Source organism: Geotrypetes seraphini, chromosome 19 (assembly GCF_902459505.1).
Source record: "Geotrypetes seraphini chromosome 19, aGeoSer1.1, whole genome shotgun sequence".
Lineage (NCBI taxonomy): Eukaryota > Metazoa > Chordata > Amphibia > Gymnophiona > Dermophiidae > Geotrypetes > Geotrypetes seraphini.
Genome location: NC_047102.1, coordinates 6,536,533 through 6,563,660, shown reverse-complemented (window position 1 = coordinate 6,563,660; position 27,128 = coordinate 6,536,533). Strand labels below are relative to the sequence as shown.

Here is a 27,128-nt window from a genome sequence, read left to right as displayed (position 1 = left end):
TCCCACTGCAGGGGACCAGTGTGCACGGTGGAATGATGTTAGGTGCCTCTGCCCCGAGCGCAAACTTCCCTCTCTACAACACTGATGGGAGGGTTGGTCATAATTGTAGAGTTTAATTCTCAGAACCTCAGGGAAAGGGTGAAGGTTAACTCGAAAGAGAGGCAGAAGGCTGAAGGTTTACCTTTGCAATGGTTTTGTCCACCTAAAATCAGAGATGGGACTTCAAAGCAGAACAGCTGACGGAGGAGAAGAAAAGACAAGAATATGAGGTAGTCGTGCCAGCAGCCCTACGCTCTGGTTGTACCTGGGTATTTGACTGGTCTGTGGTATCTAGACGAAAATGTTTCTGGGGATAGTGTGGCGCAGTGGTTAAAAGCTACATCCTTGGCACCTTGAGGCTGTGGGTTCAAACCCACGCTGCTCGTTGAGACCCTGGGCAAGTCACTTGATCCCCCCCCCCCCCCCCCCCATTGTCCCAGGTACATTAGATCGATTGTGAGCCCATTGGGACAGACAGAGAAAAATGCTTGAGTATCTGAATAAATTAACATAAACCATCCTGAGCTCCCTTGGGATAACAGTATAGAAAACTGAATAAATAATAGTGTGAAAAGTTTTCAGTCTCTGACAACCAGAGCTGAGATTGTGACATCATAATGCCTCATTCCACCAATAAGAGCCAACCTCATCAGTGATGTCACAAAGGCTTGATTGTCTCATACTTGGCTCATTTTTACTACGTTCTGATTTCTAGAGTGGCGCAGTGGTTAAAGATTGTGGGTTCGAACTCACACTGCTCCATATGACCCTGGGCAAGTCACTTAACCCCCCCCCTTGTCCCAGGTACATTAGATCAGTGGTTCCCAACCCTGTCCTGGAGGAACACCAGGCCAATTGGGTTTTCAGGCTAGCCCTAATGAATATGCATGAAGCAAATTTGCATGCCTATCACTTCCATCATATGCAAATCTCTCTCATGCATATTCATTAGGGCTAGCCTGAAAACCCGATTGGCCTGGTGTTCCTCCAGGACAGGGTTGGGAATGACTGCATTAGATAGATTGTGAGCCCACCAGGACAGGCAGGGAAAAATGCTCCAGTACATAATGGAATGAATAAATAAATGTACTTTTTCTGCCTATTCTGAGTTAATATACTGAACATTGATTCTTTTCCTGCTGAAAGAGTAATCACTAAATCTGTGTTGTTTTTCTTCCTTCCTTCCTTCCTAGTTGTATCTGGGGTCTTTCAGGTGACCGATGTTAATGCGACCTATGCGAACGCCCCGGAGATATGTGACTGTTACAACGCAACTCTGGCAACCGCAGACCAACTGGAAACGGCTGTAGCTAAAAAGTTCCAAACCTGCAAGTAAGATCAGGGGGAATTATCTGTATTATTTAAACCTAATTTCAGGCCAGTTTAGAAGCAAAATGATTAGGATGGTCGTGCGAGCTGAGTACAGGCAATCGTGTACTTCCCAAATTCTACTACTATCATTTCTATAGCGCTGAAAGGCATAAGCAGTGCTGTACATTTAACATTCAATAGAGGGTCCCTGCTCAGAAGCGCTTACAATCTAATTTGGACAGACAGAACATCTCGGGTATGGGGGAGTTTCTAGCAGAAGGAATTATATGATGGGTGAGTGGGAGTTATGAGTTGGAAGCAGCTTCAAGAAAGGGGGCTTTTAGCTTGGGTTTGAAGACTGCTAGAGACGGAGGTATTGACTCTGGCAGCCTGTTCCAGGCGTATACACAGCAAGAAAGAAGGGACGGAGTCTGGAGTTGGTGATGGAGGAGAAGGGTTTCAGATAAGAGGGACTTACCCGATGAACAGAGTTCACGGGGAGGAGCATAGGGGGAGATAAGTGAAGAGAGATACTGGGGGACTAGAGTGAATGCACTTGGAAGTCAGTAAGAGGAGTTTGAACTGTATTTGGAAACGGACAGGGAGCCAATGAAATGACTTGAGGAGAGGAGTAATGTGAGAATAGCGGCTCTCGCGGAATATGAGTCATGCATGAGATTGAAGGCATGAGAGATGGATGAGCGGGAGACCTGAGAGAAGTACGTTGCAGTAGTCTATATGTGAGGTGATGAGAGCATGGATAAGGATTTTGATAGTGTCCCTGGAGAGGAGAGGTCAGATTTTGGTAATATTATATAGGAGGAAGCGACAGGCTTTAGCAGTCTGTTGGATCTGATTGGAGAAGGAGAGAGAGGAATCAAAGATCACCCCAAGGTTGTGAGCTCACGAGATGGGGAGGAGGAGAGTGTTATCCACTGAAATAGAGAACGGCAGGAGGAGGGAGGTGAGTTTAGGTGGAAAGATAAGGAGTTTGGTTTTAGCTATATTCAGTTTGAGATGGCGGTGAGATATCCAAGTGGCAATGTTGGACAGGCAGTCTGAGATTTGGGCCTGAATTCCTGTACAGATATCTGGTGTGGAGAGGTAGATCTGGGAGTCATCGGCATAGAGGTAATATTGTAAACCATGGGAGGAGATCAGTGTATTGAGAGAGCGGGTATATATGGAAAAGAGGAGAGGGCCCAAGACAGAGCCTTCAGGCAGTGGGATAGCAGCAAAGGAAGATCCACTGTAACATTCACTGAAAGTACGATGGGAAAGATAGGAAGAAAACCAGGAGAGAACAAGAACCCTGGAATCCCAGCGAGGACAGCGTGTCAAGGTGGGGGTGTCAGCACCTCTTCTCCTCTCTGACTCCTTGCCACGCACATGTCTTCCCTTCCCTCTGACACCCCAGACACCAAGCGTCCCCCTCGCCTTCCAATCTCCCCAATCCCTCCCACAAAATTCTGGTGGTCTAGTGGACTGGGAGGGTTCAGATCAGGCCCCCCCCAGCTCGAGAGCCCTCCACCTCCAACACTGGCCCTGTGCCTTTCATTGAAAATCAGGCAAAAGGGATGCCCACTCCCTCCTGCCTTGAAGGGCGGCCTCTTCATAATGGTGGTCCTCCCCTCCCCCCCCCACCTCCTAGTGCATACTGGAAGGGGCCTAAGGTCCTGATTGGCTCAGACACCTAAGGCCCCTCCAGTCAGGACCTTAGGCTCCCCCAGTGCATGCTGGGGAGAGGCCTTAGGCGCCTGAGCCAATCAGGACCTTAGGCCCCTTTTCAGTGCATCCAGGATGCACTGGGAAGGGGAAGGACTGCCATTTTGAAGAGGCGGCCCTTCAAGGCAGGAGGGAGTGGACATCCTTCCTGCCTGATTTTTGACAAAAGGTACAGGGGGGGGACAGTTTTGGGGGTGGAGGGTTCTCGAGTTGGGGGGTTCTGATTCGAACCCCCCCCCCCCAAGCCTACAAGATCTCCAGGATTTTGTGGGCTGGGAGGAGGGGTGATCATAAGGCGGGGGTGCTTGATGTCAGGGGTTTAGGCGGTGGGAGAGGAGGTGCATGCGTGCGGTGGGGAGAGAGTAAAGAAACCCAATTCTGTAGCTGCTCAGCAAATTCCAAGCTGACTCCTATGATTCCTCCCTCAGGCCACTTTTTAACCCTGCTGCCTTGCTGTAGTCCTTTTAACCAGTTTTGTGGTTGGTTTATCCTGTACTGCTGGCTTGTGTATAGATTAACCTTTCTTCTTTTCTGTTAGGTGGGGATGGGTCCAGGAAAAGCAGCTTATGATGGTCCGTGCTTTTGGTGATGAAGCTTGTGCACAGAATACAACAGGGGTTCTGAAAAGGTACATTGAAGCAGAAGGCGTGTTCTGCTACAAACGCAATGGTGAGTTATAGCAATGATGAAAATATTCTATTCATGACTGAGAGAGTGAGAGAAAAAAATCTCACAATAGGAGGGCACAGCTAAAGGTAAACATTCCATGCAAAAGGCTCTTCAGTCAGTATGCTTGCATGCTTTAAATAAAAGCACATCTTTTAACCATGGATTTAATATCTTGCAACATCATGGAAGTCTGCCAACTAACTCAGTTTCAGGATTAGGTCCTGATTTTGCTGTGCTGTGTACAGGGAAATACTTTTAAAACCAATAGGAGGAAGTTTTTTTTTCACTCAGAGAATAGTTAAGCTCTGGAACACGTAACAGCAGATAGCATAGCTGGTTTTAAGAAAGGTTTGGACAAGTTCCTGGAGGAAAAGTCCATAGTCTGTTATTGAGAAAGACATGGGGGAAGCCACTGCTTGCCCTGGATCGGTAGCATGGAATGTTGCTACTCTTTGGGGTTCCGGAATCTTTTGTTACTCGTTGGGATTCCAGAATCTTGCTATTCTTTAGGATTCTGAATGGAATGTTGCTACTCCTTAGGTTTTGGCCAAGTACTAGTGACCTGGATTGGCCACCTTGAGAACCGGCTACTGGGCTTGATGGACCATTGGCCTGACCCAGTAAGGCTATTCTTATGTTCTTATGAAAAGTCAGATTACAAGTGGGAATCAACACAGGGACTGGATGAATGGAGCCTGGAGCCAGCTGGCAGCCGTGACTTCAGAATAAAGAATGACAAGGGAATACATTTTGTCCCTGTCCCTGCCCCACCCCTGCAAGCTCTGTCCTCATTTGCACAAGCCTCAAACACTTTAAAATCATAAGTGTTCGAGGCTTGTGCAGATGAGGGCAGAGCTTGAAGGGGTGAGACAGGGACAGAACTCACAGGGACAGGATAGGGATGGAGAGGAATTTGTCCTGTATCCTGCACCACTCTAGAAATCCAAATGTAGGACAATGAAGCCATTGTGACATCACTGATGAGGTTGGCTCTTATTGGTGGAATGAGGCATTATGACATCACAATCTCAGCTCCGGTTACCAGAGACAGAAACTTTTTCACATTATTTATTTATTCAATTTTCTCTACTGTTCTCCCAAGTAGAGAATGACACAGGGACAGATTTTTTCCTGTCCCCGCGGGAACTCATTTTCCCGTCCCATCTCCAGGAGTTCTTTTCCTGGCCCTGCCCCATTCCTGCAAGCTCTGTCCTTATCTGCACAAGTCTCAAACACTTTAAGTGCTTGAGGCACTGCATAACTTCTTTGGCTCAAGATTAATTGTTTTACTGAGTTTATTTTAGTCACTATAAAACTAAACAGGATGTCAAAGCAAATATACAAACACTACAATAGCAGGAACCTGTGATTAAATGCTGCACAAATCTGCAGCACGATTTAAATGCTATATAAATATGTAGCCTTAAAAAAATAACTTGAAAGCTGTGTCCTGAGGAAGGTCAAATCTTTTTAATCCATTATTTATAGTCACAGGGGGCTGTATGCAAAGTTACTGCAAGTGTGTCCTGAACGCAGCCCGATTCTATAAAATATGCCTGATCTAGGCACCTTAATTTTTTAATTGGTTCATTGAACAGCACCATTACATTACATTAGTGATTTTTATTCCGCTTGTGCCTTGCGGTTCAAAGCGGATTACATAAGAAGAGAGCTGGACATTTCCAGGAGGGTACATGACATTGGAGAATACAGATTGAGGGTATAGACTAATGACAGAGAGAGTGTGTAGACATAATAACAATGGAAGATAAATCAGGTTACATTACTATACATATCAAATATTCTGTTTCCATACGTTGGTAGGCAATCGGTTTCGGTAGGGTGAATTGGTTCCAGGTAAATTTTTTTTTTATTTTTTTTATTTTTATTATTTTTTTTTTTTTTTATATGTGTATTTTTTGTCGATTGATGGTATGGTGCCAGGGAGTGATCAAACCTGGTTGGTGGAAGAGGAGAGGGAGATTAGGTAGATTGTAAATACTTTTTGAAGAGCAGCGTTTTGATTTCTTTACGGAATGCTTTGAAGTCAGATGTTGAGGTTAACAATCTAGTGATGGAGGGTTCGAGTTTTGCTGCATGCGTTGCTATGAGGTTATCATAAAGCTTTTTACGATGAGTGCCATTGAGTGGTGGGTATGAGAATGGTGTCAGTGTTCTTCTTATTAAAAAAACAACTTAAAAAGTTAATTTTTGAACAGGCGCCATGTAGATGTCTACATGGGTGCCTATTCGAGAATTAGGTGTACTTACAGGGTTTGGGCGTGGATTGCATTAGGTGCTAGTATTTTAGGCCAAGAAATATATCGACACCTGTCTTTGATGCCTACTGGTGCGATTCTATAAATGGCATTTAAATGGCCTTTTCCCTGGGCGCCTACCAATTCAGGCACCGTTTATAGAATCAGACCAATAGTGCTTCAGACAAAACAGGTCCATAACATTTTAATCCAAACTTTAAAATAAAAAAAAAAAAACCCCAAGACATGTATGAGAATATCAAGAACATTAGTAAGGTTGTGTAGACCAGTGATTCCCAACCCTGTCCTGGAGGAACACCAGGCCAATCGGGTTTTCAGGCTAGCCCTAATGAATATGCATGAGAGAGATTTGCATAGGATGGAAGTGAGAGGCATGCAAATTTGCTTCATGCATATTCATTAGGGCTAGCCTGAAAACCCAATTGGCCTGGTGTTCCTCCAGGACAGGGTTGGGAACCACTGGTGTAGACAGTCAAGCAAAGAGGATAAAGTTTGGTGATTTTATATTAAAAAAGATATGGTCCTGGTACTGGACAGCAGACAGATATGATCGAGACATTCAAGTACCTCACGGGTCGCATCGAGGTGGAAGAGGATATCTTCTTTTTCAAGGGTCCCGCGGCAACAAGGGGACATCCGTGGAAAATCAGGGGCGGGAAACTGCACGGTGACACTAGGAAGTTCTTCTTCACCGAAAGGGTGATTGATCGCTGGAACAGTCTTCCACTTCAGGTTATTGAGGCCAGCAGCGTGCCAGATTTTAAGGCCAAATGGGACAAACATGTGGGATCTATCCGCAAAGATAGATAGGGAGGGTCATTGGAGTGGGCAGACTTGATGGGCCGTGGCCCTTATCTGCCGTCTATTTCTATGTTTCTATGAGGCTTGTGCAGTTAAGGCAGAGCTTACAGGAATGGGACAACAACAAAACTCATGGGGACAGGATGGGGAAATTGAGTTCCTATAGGGACAGCTCAGTGACATAGGTTGAAGAACAAGCATGTACCGTATATGACTAAGGTACTGAGTCCAACATCTGTACCAGACAGCTGACCTAGGGTTCCTTTTACTAAACAGCGCTAGAGATTTATAGTTCATATGTTAGTCAATTATAGTGCTATATTGTAATTATCATTATAATTCATTTTTAAGCACTTGTTGTTTGATTTGAAAATGAATAAAGATTTTATTTAAAAAAAAAAAAAAAATTTGTCATATGCTTTTCCGCAAGCTCATAAACATTGCACATAAACACCTTTTTTCAGTGCTGAAAGGAGTTTTTCAAGTCAGTATCGCAGAAAAGTACAACCTGATGCTGGAAGACGGGGAAAAAGTATGTCAAGGCCTGAATGCGACATTTGCAACTGAAGTGCAGCTCACCGACGCTTTCGAAGCTGGCTATGAGACCTGCAGGTAAAGGATCGGGGAATGCAATCATGTCTTTGCTTTTCCGAAGGCACTCTCTAAAGTTAAAAGGGGACAGATTCCGTACAAACGTAAGGAAGTTCTTCTTCACCCAGAGAGTGGTGGAAAACTGGAACGCTCTTCCAGAGGCTGTCATAGGGGAAAACACCCTCCAGGGACTCAAGACAAAGTAGATAAAGACAGGTTGTTCACCCTCTCCAAGGTAGAGAGAACGAGAAGGCACTCTCTAAAACTAAAAGGGGATAGATTCTGTACAAACGTAAGGAAGTTCTTCTTCACCCAGAGAGTGGTAGAAAACTGGAACGCTCTTCCGGAGTCTGTCTTAGGGGAAAACACCCTCCAGGGATTCAAGACAAAGTAGATAAAGACAGGTTGTTCACCCTCTCCAAGGTAGGGAGAACGAGAGGGCACTCTCTAAAGTTAAAAGGGGATAGATTTTGTACAAACGTATGAAAGTTCTTCTTCACCCAGAGAGTGGTAGAAAACTGGAACGCTCTTCCGGAGGCTTTCATAGGGGAAAACACTCTCCAGGGATTCAAGACAAAGTTAGATAAGTTCCTGCTGAACCAGAACATACGCAGGTAAGGCTAGTCTCAGTTAGGGCGCTGGTCTTTGACCAGAGGGCTGCCGCGGGAGCGGACTGATGGGCACGATGGACCACTGGTCTGACCCAGCAGTGGTAGTTCTTATGTTCTTAGGTGTCTTATGCGCACTTGTTGAAAGCCAAGGCTTTCACCTCCCCTTCGTCCCCTTCCAATAGCACTGGCACACTTATGATTGACACAACCATCACATGTGCATATATTGCACACCAACCAATTAGGTTCTCTTATTACAGCAATGGAAATACAGTTTATTAACACTGGAAGGAAAATAATCTCAGAAACCCGCTCAGAATCCGACACAAGGTAAAGAGTCTGAGACTTATCGGTTCCAGCTCTCGATCATAGGTCCTGAAAAACCTTCCCGTTTTTTTACTATACCAATACTGTGAAATTCTATAGGAGGTGGGTAATTTTCCAACCTGATAACCTCTACTATGTTCCGAGGGCCTCTAGGGAGGAGGGAGCGGAAGGGGAAACTGATAAATTAGTCTCTCCAGAGAGTTTAGATCTTTCCCAGTTTTTAGAATCATCTAAAGACACAATGACAAAACGTGCTACACTTTTGGTAGTTTTCAAGACAGTGTTGGAGAAACAAACTATTTTGAAACTATATTTTACTGAAAGACAGGCTCTGTTTTGTGGCCAAAGGATTCTTATTTTTCCTGATGTCTCTAAGCAGACTCCAATGAAGAGGAAGCAGTTCCCAACGCTTAGGCTTAAGGCAGCAAGTGATAAGAATGTCTTTTTAGATCCAGTCCAGTTAGAAGGTTTTCTGAAGGATAAACCGGTTCAAACAACAGCCTAGATTTATTTGGTTATTTTTAAATAGGGAGGATAATTGAAGGAATGTATAGAAATAAATGCCACATTCTGCCAACTTAGTTGTCTTTCTTTACTAAATTTATGTTGCTATATAGAAAGTACAGCCGGCAAGTTAATGTGGGCTAGACCGTTGAACGATTTTATTTCCCTTTTTGTAAATGTTTAAGATGATACTTGTAGATTTTCCTGAGTTTGTTATATATATAATTTGTAATAAATGAATAAAAATAATTTAAAAAAAAAAAAACCTTGAACAAATAAACCTGCATCAGGAACATCTCTTTCCATGGTCTCTTTTGTTTTGGCCTCAAATATTTGATCTGTTTCTGGCTATATTTGACCTGCTGATTCTAAAAATGGAATCGGTTTTCTCCTATCAGCTCTAGTTTTTGAGATACAGAATCTGTGCCATATACCATTCTTCACTCTGCTCGCCCATTAAAAAATCAGGATATTTTAATGTAGTGTTTAAATTAATATCTTTTAAGCATGAAGGAAACATATTAAAAACTAAAAGAAAAGTGCACAACATAAAAATCTACTTATTTCATACCAAAAGCACAAGTTTATGATACAAACTTTCCAGTCATTCGACACACAAGAAGCTCCTTTAGTAAGACTTCCGAGAGTGGGATCTGCCAGGACAATCCCGCATAAGATTCCAACAACAGTCTGCCATCATGTGTGCATCCCATCTTCCTTGGTGTCTGGCTTCCATTGTTTTTAGGTCTTGGTGAAATCTTTCACCTTGCTCTTCGCTTAAGTCACCAAGGCTCTCTGGAAAGCGATCTAAGCGACTTCAACACTCATGTTACAGCCAAGGCTGTTGAAATGAAAGAGCAAATCCTCTACTAATTGTGTGTAGTTGTCGGCCTTCTTGTTGCCAAGAAACTTTTTCACAACAAGAACAAATGAAGACCAGGCACATGATTCAATTTCATTCATTGATGCTATGAGTTGTCTGATCTGTGGACCATCGCAATTTCCTGCCTTCAGTTTTTCCATGTTAAGTCCAGGTAACATATGCACGAACCATCTTTATTCAAAGCCTTTCCAAATTGTTTCATAAAGTGGTGGCAGTAGGATTCTATCTTGTGCTACCAAAGGTTCATTGATTACATTTTGTCCTCCAACCAACATATATTCCCTCGGAGGCCAATCTTTTCTTTACCCAATGTTCATGCTTGACTCTAATATCCCAAAGGCATAAAAAAGCAAGGATACTTTGTGTAGCCACCATATCTAAGAAACTAGAGCTGATGCGGTCTATCCAATGCAATTTTCTGAATCAATGCCCCAAATAACCCCAGGAACAGGTCAAAAACCCAAGGCACCATGAAAATATTTTTTATTTGTTGGCCTGTGTAATTTTCTGGGTTTCTTATTGCTGTTCCAGGACTGGCTGGGTGAAAGAAGGGAAGAACCTCCTCCCTCGGCGTACAAGTAATCCCAAATGTGCCAATGGAAAAATTGGAATCGTAGCAGTTAAAGCCATGGATGGTTTCTCTGATGTCTTCTGCTTCAGGAATGAGTGTATGTTTATTTCGTATGATACGGTCTCTGGCTCTTTAGACAATATACAGCACTGCTGGCTGATACCCAGACGTTATGCATGAGTAGATTTCTCTGGACATGTCCAGCAATTAGTCCGGGTTTTGAAAAGCTGGTGAGATCAGGGCTGGGGCCGAGATTGGGGATGGAACAGGGCGGGGCTGGGGGAAGAGCGCGGTAGACCCTGGGGAGCGGAATGGGGCAAGCCTGGGGGCAGAACAGGACATAAAAGCAAATTTGATCATTATATGCCATACAAAATTGAATTTAAAATTCTAACACTTACCCACAAGTCATTATATTCTACGCCTCGAGTAGCCCCTTCCCATTCAGGTTTTCAGGATATCCACAATGAATTTGCATGAAAGAAATTTGCATTTGATGGAGGCAGTGTATGCAAATCAAGTATATGCACATTCATTGTAGATATCCTCAAAACCTGACTGGCAAGGGGGTGCTCTAGGACTGAGTTCAGAAATACTGTTCTACGCAGCCTAGTTATTTGAACTATCTGACTATTCCTTATGGTGTCAGGTCAAAAGCGCGCCGGGACAAAGGCGCGAGCAGACAATTGAGCGCAGCGCGGAGGCGCGCGCCGAAGAAAATTACTGTTTTTAGGGCTCCGACGGGGGGGTCATGGGGGGGGGGAACCCCACCACTTTACTTAATACAAATCGCACCGCGTTGTGGGGGCATTGTGGGGGGTTTGGGGGGTTGTAACCCCCCAATTTTACTGAAAACTTCACTTTTTCCCTGTTTTTAGGGAAAAAGTTAAGTTTACAGTAAAATGTGGGGGGTTACAACCCCCCAAACCCCCCACAACGCCGGCGCGATTTGTAGTAAGTAAACTGGGGGTGCTCCCCAACAAAAACCCCCGTCGGAGCCCCTAAAAACAGTAATTTTCTTCGGCGCGCGCCTCCGTCTTGCGCTCAGTTGTCGGCGCGCACCTTTGTCTTCCGCGTTGTTGTCTCTTAGATCTTTACAAGTAGGGTTACCAGATTTTCCTTCAGGAAAATCCGGACCCATGGCCACGCCCCCCAAGACTGCCTAGTTCCGCCTCTTTCCCGCCATGTTCTGCCCCAGCCCCGCCCCCCAGCCGGCATCCGCGCATACACGGATATGACACAATATGTCACGTGCATGCGTGTGTGTGTGATGTCATTGTGTTGCATCTACGCGCGCGTAGTTGCCTCTTCCCGAGGTGATTGTGTCAGGAAGCTTGTCAAAACTTGGACAAAGTATCGGGTTATGAAAAGCCATCGGGACCCTCGGACATGTCCTCAAAAGGAGGACATGTCATGAGGAAATCCAGACGTTGGGTAACCCTACTTACAAGACAATATTTTGGTATTACCTTCAACTTATAGGACTAAATGAGAATCTACATGATCAGTCCCTTTTTTCTATTTAGTCACATATGTTTGGAGTCTAATTTAACCTAGTAAATGAAAGCAGATAAATACCTGAATGGTCCATCCAGTCTGCCCATTAGTTACATCATGCATTATAAATTCATGATTAAATTAAATTCTCCTTTTTTCTTTGATATTTCTGGGCCATACCCTGTAAAGTCCATCCGGTACTATCCTTCGGCTCCAACTATTGGAGTTGACGTTGAAGCTAGTTCCAGCCCAGCCAACTATCTCATCGTTTGTGGATATCTACCATCCTATATCGAATTGCCATATACGAGACATAGACCGTGCAAGTCTGCCCAGTATCGGCCTTAGTTCTTCAATATATACCATTCACTTTCTAATTAGAGATCTTCTGTGTTTATCCCACACTTTTTTGAATTCTGTCACCGTTTTTCTTTCCTCGGGAGGACATTCCAGGCCTCCATCGCCCTCTACATGTAAAAGAATTCCCTAACATTACTTCTAAGTCTCGAACTCTTCTGAAAACCTACTTTTCCCAATTAACTTTTGGTGAGGGCAAAACCCAAAATGATCCTATCTATTGACATCCAACAGGAGATTACAGTTGATCCTCCTTCCATGTGTGATTGTCTTAGGTCTGTCCTATATTTTTATGAAGTTCCCTTTTTATTTATTTATTAATTGTAAACTGCTGAGAACTGTCATAAGCATATATATAACCGCTAAAGATGCCCATTATATTCTATGGGTGTCTTTAGCTGTCAACGCATGCTTAGCACATTATGTTGACTTAAAATTTTAGGAAGAACAACCGATGTCTTGTGAAATGTACAGAATAATATTTGGGAATAAAACAGGGGAAACAAATCCACAAACTCAAATACATAAAATAAAGAGTGGAATTGTCAGAACAATCAGACTGATGACCACAACCTATTGTAAAAAAATGTCCTTTTACTCATCCAAGGTTCAAATCACTTTAGTCATTGAGATATTGGATGAATAAAGTGATTTGAACCTTGGACGAGTAAAAGGACATTTTTTACAATAGGTTGTGGTCATCAGTCTGATTGTTAGGACAATTGCACTCTTTATTTTATGTTACAGAATAATATTTGAACATACCTTTATGAATGTCTACTTCAACTCTTTTGCAGTGATAAACAGTACTATATATTCAGCTTTTCCTGCACTTAAAACTAAGATCAACTACACAGAAGCCACCGACCTGTGTTCGTCCTTCAGGGATCTTTTAGCCGTCAGGGAACAAATACAAGCAGAAAACATATTTGCCTCAGTACCGAGAGGCAGGTAAGTAACCCAGAGGTTGGCATTAGAGAAGGACACGAGGACAAATATTTCCTGTCCCTGCCCCATTCCTGCATGCTGTCAGTTCCTGTTCAGCTTGTGAAGTGAGAGGTCCTGGTTTGGATTGTTCCCACTGGTGTGTGGCACACATATATATTGTATAATGAATAAGAAGAACTAAGATTCATTACTGAAGTCGAGATCAGCCTGTAGCCCCTCACGACGCCGACAGGCGAAACGCAGATTTGTGGTGGGCATTTCTGCTCAGTTTATGATGAACAGTGGTACAAGGAATATGAAGAGAAAATCCATTGGAATAACATCACTTAAGTTTGCACAATATCAAGAACTTTTTTGGCCAGTACTGCAATTGAGTAGTTTTGAAATGAACTTTTAGTGGGTTGATTGGGTAGGTTGTTAAGGTTTTAGTAAGTTATTTATGTGTATTTTTATATGATATGAAGTATTAACACATGTGTGGGGTGAAAATTTTTTTTTAAAAAAGAAGTGATTAATGAATATGTGGGAATTTTGGTTTATAAATTTGTAAACAAATATAGCTCTTTGTGTTTATAAAATGCGTATTCATTGGGGAAATCCTGAAAACCTGACTGGATTGCGACCCTCGAGAAGGGACTTTGACACCCCTGGTGTAAAGGAAGCATCAGAGATGAAAACAATGACGGGATTCCAAAAAGTGTGGGATAAGAACATAAGACTAGGCTTACTGGGTCAGACCAATGGTCCATCTAGCCCAGTCTCCCAAGTCAAGTCACAACAAGTACCTGGCAAAAACCCAAAGTGTAGCAGCAGTCCATGCCACCGATCCAGGGCTTCCCCCATGTCTGTTTCAACAGCAGTTTATGGACTTTTCCTCCAGGAACTTGTCCAAACTTTTCTGAAAACCAGCTATACGAGCAGCTTATACCACATCCTCTTGCAAACACGTTCCAGAGCTTATTACTCTGTAACCTCATCGAGTGAATCCCCCTAGTCTTTGTAAACCTTGATGCAGTAAAAAAAAATCGATCCACTTGTACCCGTTCTATACCACTCAGAATTTTGTAGATTTCAATCCTATCTCCCCTCAGCCGTCTCTTTTCCAAGCTGAAGAGCCCTAACCTTTTTAGTCTCTCCTCATACAAGAGGAGTTCAATCCCCTTTATCATCTTGGTCACTCTTCTTTGAATCTTTTCTAGTGCCATTATGTCTGTTTTTTGAGATAAGGAGACAATACTCCATTGAGCGATACAGAGGCATTATAACATTCTTAGTCTTGTTTACCATCCGTTTTCTTATAATTCCAAGTATCTTGTTTGCTTTCTTGGCCGTCGCCACACATTGGGCGGAGGGTTTCAGCGTATTGTCCACAATGACACCCAGATCCTTTTCTCGAGCGCTGACTAATATCCTGCAAATTTCCAATGAAATGCTTTGTGACATGGATAGAAGTTGGCTATTGTTGATTCATCTCGTGGTCTGCTTTATAGCATTCTAACTGTTTGACTCCTCATCTTCCTTCTCCAGCACCACTATTTGGTACCAGAACGGCATTGCAGCGATCAAAGACCAGACACTGGATCTGCAACCACGTCTGAATGATGTGAATATCACTGCACCCGTGTACTGTTATGATCCTCTGGGTAAGGAAACATTTTTGGATGCCGAGGCACATTTTTGGATGCTCGAGTCGACCTATCAGTCTGTCTGTTTCCAGATTCCATTTTTTTAAGCTCTTTCCCATTAACAAGTAAATCCCACACAGAGAGTAGCATAGATTTATGTGGATTTGGTCAAGCCTGTGTTTATATTTAAATTACGGTAGTCTTGCTATACCACCTTCATAACGAAATACCAAACTGGTTTACAATGAAAAGTTGAAATAAGGAAGGAAAAGGAAAAAAAAAAACAGAACTTTAATTTGTTAACAGAAAAGCAGGTACGAAAAGTCATGCAAAGCTAGAGGCCCAGCAGATAGATGGCCAAAAGCACACTGGGCTCTGAGAAGACGGCAGGCACGAGAGATTAGATTGTAAGTTCACTTGAGCAGGGACTGTCTCCTTTGTGACTCTGTACAGCGCTGCGTATGTCTGGTAGCGCTCTAGAAATAATTAGGAGTAGTAGACCAGTCCCACCAGACCGCATAGAGATTTTGAGATCCACTCTGAACTGAGGGCTACAGTCTCAAAAATTTGAGTTAAAAACCAATGGGCTGCTGTCGCAGCCGTTATTGTAGCAATTTTAAAAAAGCGAGTCATTTTCAAAAGGACGCTCATGCAAATGAGGTTGGCGGAGCGTAATGAAGGTTCGCTAAATTTGCATGTTCCTATCACTGGTGACAGTGATGGGCACATGCACAGAATAAATGCAACCCCCCCCAACAAAAAACAAATCGAGTTGCTGAAGTCAAGCAACCCCCATCTGACACTCCCCCGGCAATGGGAGAGAAGCCCACGCTCTCCTGCCGTCAAGCAATGCAGCCCCAGACATCCCCCCCCCCCCGCAGCAGGAGAAATGCCCACTCCTTCCCACCGCCGACGTCAAGCGACCCTCCCCATCCGACACCCCCCCAGAAGTGGGAGAGATGCCCACCCCCTTCCGCCACCGCACAACCCCCCTGTGCCTCCGTCGACACCCCCCTGCCCCCTTACCTTGCTTAGGATGGCTGGCCAGAGGGATACCTACTCCCTCCGGCCAGCAGGCCCGCATCTTCAAAATGGTGGGTCTTTCCCTCCCTGGTGCATCCTGGGATGCACCGGGGAGGGACCTAAGCCTCTGATTGGCCCAGGTTGTTTTAATGCCTCTCCTATGGGTGGTGGGGTGGGAGGGGGGTTGTCAGAGACACGGGGGAGTTGTGTGGTGGCGGGACAGAGTGGGCATCTCTCCTGCTGCCAGGGGGGGGGGGGGGGAATTTTGCCTGATGTCAGTGGCTGGAGAGAGTGGGCATCTCTCCCACTGCCAGGGGAGAGGTGTGTCGGGGAGACATTGCTTGGTGCAGCGTAAGGGAGTAGGCTTCTCTCCCATAGCAGTGTTGGGTGATTGTGTGACATGGCAGGAGAGAGTAGTCATCTCTCCTGCCGATCTTCAATTTGGGTTTGTTTTTTTTTTAATTATTTTAATTGGGGGGGGGGGGTGTCTGAGCTGTCAAACCTTACTTTCCTGTCAGTGCCTGAGCCAATCAGCGTTCAGACACTAATCAGAAAATAAGGCAACGACAGCTCAGACCTGTCAGTACATGTGGACCAACGAGGTTACAGAACCATTTGGCGATTATAGAGAATTGCTCGGCGTGCTCATTGCAATATTTATGACCTTGTTGTACTACATTTGCATGGCAGTGTCCGAGACTGCTAGAATACTCAGAAAAGACCGCGGTAAGCCGATTTGATAAGCTGCCGCTAAAATACATGCGTGCTAAACCAACTGGAACCAGTTTAGCGAGCACGTTCAAGGGAGATTTTAGTTTGGAGAATCCGCCCCTATGTGTTTTTTTAAATCACATTCTACATGTGTTTATTTTTCCCACAGCTCGAGATTATATCCCATACATAAAGGAAAAGATAGGTAAGTATCTTCTTGTATTATTGGCGCTCTTTTCATCCTATCAAAGTGTGTGCAGGAAGTCCTTGTCTGTGTTTTGTAAAGGCATCACCACAAAAAAAAAACAAAAAAACAACCCAAGCCAGATGCAATAGGAAGGGGCCGTTGGAAAGTTCTCAGCCCAGCCAACAAAGCTGGGGCAGTCTCCATCGAGGGCTTTACACTTAGGCCCTCTTTAACTCATCGATTTAGCGCATTCTAAACGCCAATGCATGCATGTTAGTCTATGGGTGCGTTAGCGTTTAGAGCATGCTAATCGGTTAACGCACCTTAGTAAAAGAGGGGGTTAGTCCGGCGATTTTTCCACTTTTTTTCATTCCGTATTTTTTCCACCAGAACAAAAAAAAAAAACGGACCGTCGCTGGACTAAGTGTATAGACCTCGATGGACACTATCCCAACTTTGTTGCTTAGGCTGAGAAATTTTCAGCGGCACCTTGTAATTATTAACAGCGCAGGGAGGAAAAGCTTGCAATGTCTTCCTACATAGGGTTACCAGATGTTACTGGCGTACATATCATTTAACAGTAGCACACATCAGTGGAATAGCGAATGAGGTTGGTGCACGGGGCAGGGACGCCAGGCATCACTGTGCCGTGTGCCCCCCCCCCCCACTTTCCCCCGCCACTTGAGCACCCCTGCCCTCGCGCACCTCTTGAAATTTTCGCTGGCGTGAGCAACGTCTTCCATGTACTGCTCACACCGGCCTCGGCTCCCTTCTGACGTCATGCCCCACAACCAGGAAGTGACATAAGAAGGGAGCCAAGGCAGCAACTGGAAGATGCTGCTCGCACCAGCGAGCATTTAAAGAGATACACGGGAATGGAGAGTTAGGGTTGCCAGATTGTCCAATCGGAAAATCCAGACTCCCCCTAGACCCGCCCCCCAGGCCTGTCCAGTTCCGCCCATCCCTGCCTTGTAATGCCCTAATCCCTGCCCGATGTGATTTGAGGCTTTTCAAAACCCGGACAATCAAGCCATTGTGCCAACACTGATGAGATTGACTCTTAGGCATTGGTGGAATGAGGCATTATTACATCAAAATCTCAGCTCTGGAATGTTGCTACTCTTTGGGTTTCTCCCAGGTACTTGGAGACAGGATATTGGGCTAGATGGACCCAGTATGGCTATTCTTATGTTCATAAGATCCTCACCTTAGTGTTCTGTCCAGCATTAAAGATCACTGGCCCAATAAAAAGATTATATAATATAATCTTTAATGCTGGACAGAACAATAAGGCGAGGATCTTATGAACATAAGAATAGCCATACTGGGACAGACCGAAGGTCCATCAAGACAAGTATCTTGTTTCCATCAGTGGTCAATCCAGGTCACAAGTACCTGTCAAAAAACCCAAAGAGTAACACCATTCTTAGCTGTGATACAATTTTGTAATCCATTGGGATCATCAGTAATTAATCTCAGTGGATTTTGTTCCTTCCTAGTTGCTTCCGGCGTGTATCAGGTAGAAGATACTCTTGTGAATTACAGAAATGCAGACGGCATCTGCAGGAGAAGAAATGCAACACTGGCAAACTTGGCACAAGTTAAAGCGGCTTATGATAATAAGTACCAGACCTGCAAGTAAGAGCCTCAGGCTGTCGGACTACCCGACACCTCCACATTGTCCCTAGGGTTCTATTTGACCCATCGGTTTCCTCCTCCTCTTGGACGTCCAGTTCAATCAGAACTAGCTTCCTTTGGGCTGCTGCTGCTGCTATAAACTTTTATTTGCCCCCACCTATTTGTGAATTTGCATCCCAGTTCAGCCACCAGAGACCACGAGACGTAGCTCCTTCAAATGTCCAGCTAATGTAGACCCAAGTTCAGTTCCGAGGTGTCGCCTTTCTATGACGAGCAGGGTTTCTTCTCCTCAGAGTCCAGAAGTAGAGCTTCTGCGGCATCCGGCCCCGGCTAGTCATGGGAATGGAAGCTAATAACAGGAACTCGGGTCCATCAACATGGCAGCTCACAGCCCTGCCACGGAACCACCACATTTTATTCTTTTGAACATTTCTCTTGGCCAAGAGGTCCTTTGAAGTGCACGCGTGACGCGGTTAAACCGCACCTCACAGTCTGAAAATGACTTGTGCATAACATTCTTCTAGAATGAGATCTTGGCATCTGGGAAAGGGGTAGATGGGCCGACTGCTGCCAACAAGACTCGGCAGGGACAAGCGCTTGATGTTGAATGGGCATGAAATATTTAGAGCAAGGGGGGGGGGGGGTCAACACCTTCTGCCAACATTTCAAGAACAAGCCAGGCATGAATATTCTGAGCCAGCATCAGTCGCTGGGGCTATATATGTAACTAACTGTGGGGTGCTGTGAAATGCTAAGGACATTGTTTTCCCTTATATAGTAGAACCTAAGAATAGCCTTACTGGGTCAGACCAATGATCTGATCAAGCCCAGTAGCCCATTCTCAGGGTGGCCAATCCAGGTGGCCATAACCCAAGGAGTAGCAACATTCCAGAATCTCAAAGATTAGCAACATTCCAGAATCTCAAAGATTAACAAGATTTCGGAACCCCATATAGGAGCAACATTCCATGCAGAATCCCCAAAGAGTAGCAAGATTCCGGAATCCCCAGAGTAGCAACATTCCATGCTACTGATCCAGGGCAAGCAGTGGCTTCCACCATGTCTTTCTCAATAACAGACTATGGACTTTTCCTCCAGGAACTTGTCCAAACCTTTCTTAAAACCAGCTACATTATCCGCTCTTACCACATCCTCTGGCAACGCGTTCCAGAGTTTTTATTTGATATACTGCATGTCACAATGCACCTATGTGGTTTACAGAGGATCTATAAAAACCTGATAGTTAAAGAGAGAGCTGGAAGGAAGACCAAACTGCAATGGTTGATAGTAGGGTTACTAGACTTTCCTACGGGAAAGATAGAAAACCCAAAGCAGTCAGACATAAGTTACTGCGAGATCCTGGGGCCCCATAGGTGTGAAGATCATCCTAGATTTGGGGTGAAAAAAGATAATGCTCCCAGTAGGATCAGTGCAATGGATATGTGAATACATCTCATGCATATTAATTGCATTAATCGGATTGGCTAGATGTGCCTATAGGAGAGGGTTGAGAAGCACCGAGTTAAGTCATACTGGCTGGTACTTAAACCAGTGATATTCACTCCCAGTCCTTGAAGGCTGCAAACGGGTCAGGTTTTCAGGATATCCCTAATGAATATGCATAAGAGAATTACACGAATATAGTGGCATAGGAAGGGGGGTGGCGGGGAATATGGACCGACCCAGGCGCTGTCTGGGGAAATCCGGATGTCTGGTAACCCTACCTATTTTTAATTTATCATAGCAGGGTCCTTTCCAGAGTTGCCCCCGGTTAGCTGACCATGCTAAGGAATAACCTCTGTTCTTGTCTGCCAGGTGGAGTTGGGTGCAGAACGAAACCCTTGTGATGGTCCGGTTGTACTCCGATGAACTATGCGGGAATTTCCAATTGGGTGTTTTGCAGCTGCCACCCTGTGACAATTTTAAGGAAACCAGAGCGATATGTATCGACCGCAACGGTGAGGCTGTAATTCTCAAGCCTTGATTTCTTTTATAATAGTTTCTCACCAGAAGGGTGAAAACTATATATATATTTTTTAAGCACTGGCACTGAAATCCGGAGGGAGGATAGGAGCAGGCTGTACTGTTTCATCGGGGGTGTCGGCGTCCCTCCTCGAGGGCCGCAATCCAGTCGGGTTTTCAGGATTTCCCCAATGACTATGCAAGAGATCTATTAGCATACCATGAAAGCAGTGCATGCAAATAGATATTGTGCATAGTCATTGGGGAAATCCTGAAAACCCGACTGGATTGCGGCCCTCGAGGAGGGACTTTGACACCCCTGTGTTTCACAGACCGAACCCACTGGTGAAGCCGGATTGCCAGGCACTGAATTCCCAAGTGTAATTTAGCTGACAGTGGTCAATCTCTAAAGAAAAGCCAATTGCCACTGGTAGAACATTGTTCTTTGTAATTTATGTGATTTGTGATTGTATTGCCAACATCCAGCCTTCACGCTAGTCCAGTGTTCTCAAACTCAAACCCTTTGCAGGGCTACATTTTGGATTTGTAGGTACTTGGAGGGCTACAGAAAAAAATAGTTAATGTCTTATTAAAGAAATGACAACTTTGCATGAGGTAAAACTCGTGCAAAGTTCTCATATAGTTGTAACATGTTGGATATGGATTTAACGAGATAAGGATAGTGGTTTGGTGGCGATTTAAGTGGTATAAGATTTCTGTGGAATGGTGGTTTCAGAACCCAGTTTGGTTAGGGTATAGGGAATTGATTTTATCCAACAGATCCGAGTTAAAAATAATTATATTAATTAGTTTGCTACTTTCTCTTTTGCCTCTGTTGCAGCTAAGAACGTGAACCTTTACATCATTTATCATCCAAATCAAACTGATATCACACATACAGAAGCCAGCGACATCTGCTTAAATCATGGTTACAGCATAGCTAGCAAGGCGGAAATTGAAAGCCATTGGTTGCCACAGGGCACGTAAGTAATACAGTCTCTCTCCTCTATCAAATACGATCACATACTAGTCTTGTATCTCTCTGTGTCTTTACTAGATTGTAAGTTATTTGGCGAAAGGACTTTCTTTTATGCAACTTTATAGAACTGTTGGAACGGTAAAAGCAAAAGTGTTGCACTCATTGCCATTCCATAGAGGTACATAAGAATAGCCTCACTGGGTCAGACCAATGGTCCATCAAGCCCAGAAGCCTGTTCTCATGGTGGCCAATCCAGGTCACGCGTACCTGATCAAAACCCAAGGAGTAGCAATATTCCATGCTACTGATCCAGGGCAAGCAGTGGCTTCCCCCATGTCTTTCTCACTAACAGACTATGGACTTTTCCTCCAGGAACTTGTCCAAACTTTTCTTAAAACCAGCTACTTTATTTGATATCCTGAAAACCCGACTGGCAAGGGGGTACTCCAGGACTGAGGAATAAGCAGTGGATTTCCCCAAGCCATCTCAATAATGGCCTATAGACTTCTCTTTTGGGAAGTTATCCAAACCTTTTTTAAACCCTACTAAGCTAACTGCTTTCACCACATTCTCTGGCAACAAATTCCAGAGTTTAATTACACGTTGTGTGAAGAACTATTTTTTCCAGTTTGTTTTAAATCTACTACTTCATAGCTTCAATACATGCCCCCTGGTCCCATTTTAAGCTGTGGCAAGCACACAGTAATGCCTATTGCAGCTTAGTAAAAGGGTCACTTACTATCTGAGAAAAAATACTGTGGGGGTGGGAAGAGGGGTGACATGTAACAATACCTCCAAGGAAATGTAAGGCAATTGGTCAAGTGCAAAGGCAAAAAAATAAAATGAAACAACAGAGATTTCAACCAAACTTGGTATACATATGACTTACCGTACTTTTTGGACCATAAGACGCACTTTTTCCACCCCCAAAAATGGGGTGGAAAAGGGGGTGCATCTTATGGACCGAATACACTACGCGTCCCCCATACCTTTTTAAAGAAGCGGTGGTCCAGTGCGGTCTCCTGCTGGACAGCTGCCTCTGTAGAGCGACTCGACATACAATGCAGGAGCGCGATCTTTGCACTTCCTGCCTGGTCCCATGCTGCTCTGTGATTGGCTGCAGTCAATTACCAGATACCAGGGGGGCCTTGCTTCGGGGAGGCCATTCTTTGGACGGCTTCGGGGGGGGGACCTTTCTTCGGGTGGCTTTGGGGAGGCCATTTGTCAGGCGGCTTTGGGGAGGCCTTTCTTCGGGCGGCTTCGGGCTGCAGGCTGCTTCTTCGGGCTGTTTCGGGCTTCCCAGCGCCAGACGCACCAGCTCACCAGACACACCTATGTGTAGAGGAGGAAAAATTATCTGGGAACAAAATACTGTGGGGGTGGGAAGGGGGAGACACGATTCCTTTCCTGTCCAATAGAAGATTGGGATAAATAAATATCCGGGCAACACCGGGTGATCAGCTAGTTGATTATAAAAGAATAGCATGAGTCTAATTGCCCCTTTCTTATGAAGAATGGCTGAGCAGATCTGGGTTTTACTAAACTGCGGAAGAGCTTCTTACTTTGGGCTGGCAAGGTACATGCACCTATGCTCATAGGAATTGAATGAGTGTCGGAGCATTTACCTCGCCAGTCTGCAGTAAGAAGCTCTTCTGCGGTTTAGTACATGGAGCCCTTAATTTTATTAATTGGCTTAATAAGCACTGATAAATGAAAGTGCTATTAAAAGACAATTAAAAATGTATTTGCTGATAGGTGCCTACCGGTTTGAGGTAGACGTCTACCAGCAAGTAGGTGTGGTTAAGCTCCAGTAGGCACCTACCAAGAAAACCCTGGCCTAAATGGCAATACGCCTAAGCCTAGTCTAGTCTAATCTTCGGTTTATATACCGGGTCATCTCGTGGTAGAGCTCGACTCGGTTCACAAATAATTAAAATCAGGTAACGCCCACCAGCACCTAAGAATCCTTAGGCATCGCTAGACATTATTCTACAAACGGTGCCTGGCGGTTCATTGACAACTACGTCGAATGCCACCGAGGCGTTAAGACGCCATTTACAGAATCGGGGTCAATATGCTTTTACGTTCCACCGCCAAAGGTTGCAGATATTGTGTCGCCCTGCCAGTTTCAGTCTTAACGCAGCTCCTTGAATTAGGGGAGCATTCCGATTTGGAACTGGGGTTCCTGGGCACCGACTCTCTGTCTTCATTTTTCACAGGAAAGGATGGTGCCAGGAAGGCATTGCGCAGACCAGGAATAAAACGACGGACCTGCTATGTGTTAATTATATGAACTTTACAGCACCTGTTTACTGCTATGATCCTCAGGGTAAGGAATTATTTATTTATTGTATGATATTAAAGTAGAATTTTAACCAACTGAACTGCCACAGACACTTCAAGTGAAAATATATCTCAGAGTCAATATAAAATAATATATCTGGAGGGGCATTTTCAATTGGACGTGTAAGTCAAATTTGGACGTTTTGGGAAAAAAATGTCCAGAAATCCAGTACAGAAAATGTCCATTTCCAAAACAAACACACACAGAACTTCTACTATTATTGAATTAGTAATACATAACAAAACATTTTCAAAACAGCCAGACGCCTATCTTTTATTTTTTTAAGTGATCTATGTAGACGTTTTGGTCCTTAGGACGTCTATCTTTTTTGGTCATTTTTAAATAGAAATATGACCACATCAAAAATGCATAAAAACAAGTTTTGTAGGCATATCCAACTACCTTGTGTTATTGCGGTAGGGGAATCCTGATCAGCTGATCCAGTTTTAGCGAGTCCTGCTGGCTCAGCTGATGGGGGATTCCCCTGCCAGGATCAGCTCAACCGACAGGGAGATCTGATTTCTCTTTCACCTCCCTCACACTCACTGATCCCGCAGCCCCCTACACAGCCCCCTACCCTGTACCCTTCCCCCAACATCCCCCCACCCCCTGCATCTTTCCTCAGCACAATCGGCAAGAGGGATGCCCACTCCTTCCTGCCGCCGGGCCCCATCGATCCCCAATACCCCACTCCAAACCGCAGCACTCCACAATCACCTGATAACCCACCCTGACACTCCATGAACTCTTGGCACCCCACCCCAACACTCCCCCAAACTCTAGTCACCTCACCCTGACATCTATCCCATACCTTGAATGACAATCGGGCGGGAGGGATACCCACTCCCCCCCCACCAGCAGGCCCATCTTCATAATGGCGGCCTTCCCCTTCCCGGTGCATCCCGTACCCCCATCGTAGCTGACATCTTTTGGGGGGCTATGTCCCCCCCCAAATCCCCTCAGAAGAAAGAGCACACCCTGCATCCCCCAAGGTAGGAGCAACCCCCTTGGCCCACATACCTGTAAAAAGGTTTGCTGGCATGAATAGCATTTTCAAATATCTGCTCGCACTGGCCTTGTCTCCCCTCTGACATCACGTCTTGGTCCTGAAACTAGGAAGTGACTTCAGAAGGGAGCCAAGGCTGGCCAAGCAGGGGGTGGAAGATGTGCTGGTGAACCTTAGAAGAGGTATGTGGGAGGGGGGGTTGAGAGAGGAGGAAAGGCACCGGCAGGGGGGTAGGTGCAGAAAAGGAAAGGCCTGGGGAGGAGAAAGGGGGGGGGGGGGTTGAGAGGAGGAGAGGAGAAGAGGCATCAGTGGGGGGTGGGGCAGAGAAGAGGAGAGGCACCGGGGTGATTCAGGGTGATTCATTGGTTCATTACAGAGACGACGATTCATGGCGGCCATGTTGAAACGTCCTGTGATGAAACGGCCGCAATGAATCATCCCATTCCACCAGATGTTGCATTTCAACTTGATGCCTCATCCATATTCAGTGCTCAGTGGTGATTTCCTGCCAGGTCACCGACCTGGACCTTTTGTTGGTGACCCAGTAGCTTCTGGAACTTGCTTCCTTTTGCTCACTGAAGCTGAAGCTAGTCCTGATTCCAAACAGTGGATGGACAGTTGGATGGCTGGAAGGACAGATGGATGGACGAACAGATGGATGGATGAACGGATGGATGGATGGATGGATGGACCTGGTGGTACCTTTCTTTTTTTTTCACAAAATTACCAGTCATTATGGGTGTGCTGAAACACTTGCTTGAGCGGATCGCTAAGATCAGAGTTGAAATGACACTGCACCAATGTTGGTGTTGGTAAACATGAAGTTATATTATGTTCATTTTTGTATTCACAGTTCCAGATCAATTTAGAACAGAGTATAAAGAAGATACAAGTAAGTCTCCCACATCAACTCTTGGCCTGGAATTGTTTCTGCTAGAAACAGAGCAAACTTGTCTTTATTTATCATCATCTAATACTGAGTTAAAGGAGTATAAACTCCCCAAAGTTAGCCAAATACAAAGTTTGTTTTTATTTTTATTTTAATTCTGAGTTTGATTGTCTTAAGTTCTGTAGTGGATAGTTTTATCGATCTTATCTTTATGATTATATTCATTTTTAATTTAAATGTTATATGTTATTAGAGATTCCTAGCCAGAGGATCTCTAATTAGAAAACAAAGGATGTAAATTAAAGAACTAAGGCTGGTATTGGACAGACTTCCACGGTCTGTGTTCCATATGTGGTGATTCAGTGTAGGATGGGCTGGGGAGGGCATCAATGGGAACTCCACTAACTTGGAACATGAGGACGTTACTGTCCAGACTGTACGGTAGATCAAAAATGGGAGGAATCAAAATGTTATAAGGAAGATAGAGAGAGGGAGAAACCTGAAACAAAGAGGCAGAAGAGAGGGGGGCAGATGTTGGACTTAGGAATGTATAGAGGGAAGAGAGAGAGAGAGAGAGAGAGAGACTGCAGAGAGGTGGAAAAATTCTGGACCAGGGAGGGAGGAAGGAAGAGAGAGAGAGGTAGAGAAAGGAGAACAAATGCTAGACATGGGGGGGGGGGGGTTGTAAGCAAAAGAAAGACAGAGAGAGGTAGGCCTGGACCAAAGGGGAAAGACAGGAGGCAGATGCTGGACTATGGGAGGTGAGGACAGAAGAGACAGAGGGAGAGAGACCCTGAGGAAGAACAGAGAGATGCAAGATCATAATAGAGGAGGGAGAGAGACAGGAAGAAAAGTTGGACTCATGGAGGGACAGAGAGAGATGTTGGTTGGGGGAAGGGAATGCACAGTCAGAAGGAATTCCTCCCAGAAACTAATTAAATCACCAGACAACAGAGGTAGGAAAAATGATTTTATTTTCAATTTAGTGATCAAAATGTGTCAGTTTTGAGAATTTATAATCTGCTGTCTATTCTTCTATAGTTGCCTTGACCTCTTTGAAAAATAAAACAAATATAAATGATAATTAACATTTTCTCTGCATACAGTGTGCTTTGTGGGGGGGGGGTTATTTTGTAGTTACCATTATGAATTAGTAAGATTATATTGTGTGTACATGAAAAATTAATGGAAGAAATTGCATTACAAGCACTATTATAATGGGGGTGGAGTCAGAGATGGAGCTTGGGCTGGGGTACTCATTTGGTATTTGTTAGACTTTGGGGGTACTTGGCTTGAAGAAGTTGAGAAACCTTGGTCTCTAGATGACTATGGAGTTCACTCAGTAAGGGCCCCTTTTACAAAGCTATAGTAGCCATTCTCCCATGGCAAATGCACCAAAGTCCATCCAATTCCTATGGGTTTCAGTGCATTTGCTGTGGCAGAATTGCTATCGCAGCTTTGTATAAGGAGCCGTAAGGCAGGAACTACTGTCTCTGTGCATTAGATTCAACATGAGTTTGAAGTTGGTTGAATACCACTCTCAAGTACGGTAGTTTTGAAAGAAATGGAAGGTTTGATACCAGCCAGTAGTTATTTGGAATAAGAGGATCTGCATTACTTTTTTTCAAGGGTGGCTTAAATGCTACTGGGA

General features: G+C 44.6%; 1 protein-coding gene across 2 annotated transcripts in view; it reads left to right on the top strand.

Annotated features, from left to right (window-relative positions):
* The window catches only part of LOC117352159, a 35,818-nt gene that overhangs the window by 5,635 nt on the left and 3,055 nt on the right, over positions 1–27,128 (top strand). For both annotated transcript variants that reach the window (XM_033928379.1, XM_033928378.1), the window contains exons 2-13: positions 1,233–1,371; positions 3,614–3,744; positions 7,289–7,436; positions 10,272–10,408; positions 12,963–13,116; positions 14,641–14,756; positions 16,642–16,677; positions 18,159–18,297; positions 20,113–20,255; positions 21,101–21,242; positions 23,458–23,567; positions 25,442–25,480. In XM_033928379.1, coding sequence (XP_033784270.1) covers positions 3,642–3,744; positions 7,289–7,436; positions 10,272–10,408; positions 12,963–13,116; positions 14,641–14,756; positions 16,642–16,677; positions 18,159–18,297; positions 20,113–20,255; positions 21,101–21,242; positions 23,458–23,567; positions 25,442–25,480 — 1,267 coding nt within the window. In that variant the 5' untranslated portion in view covers positions 1,233–1,371; positions 3,614–3,641. The remainder of the gene's footprint in view (positions 1–1,232; positions 1,372–3,613; positions 3,745–7,288; positions 7,437–10,271; positions 10,409–12,962; positions 13,117–14,640; positions 14,757–16,641; positions 16,678–18,158; positions 18,298–20,112; positions 20,256–21,100; positions 21,243–23,457; positions 23,568–25,441; positions 25,481–27,128) is intronic.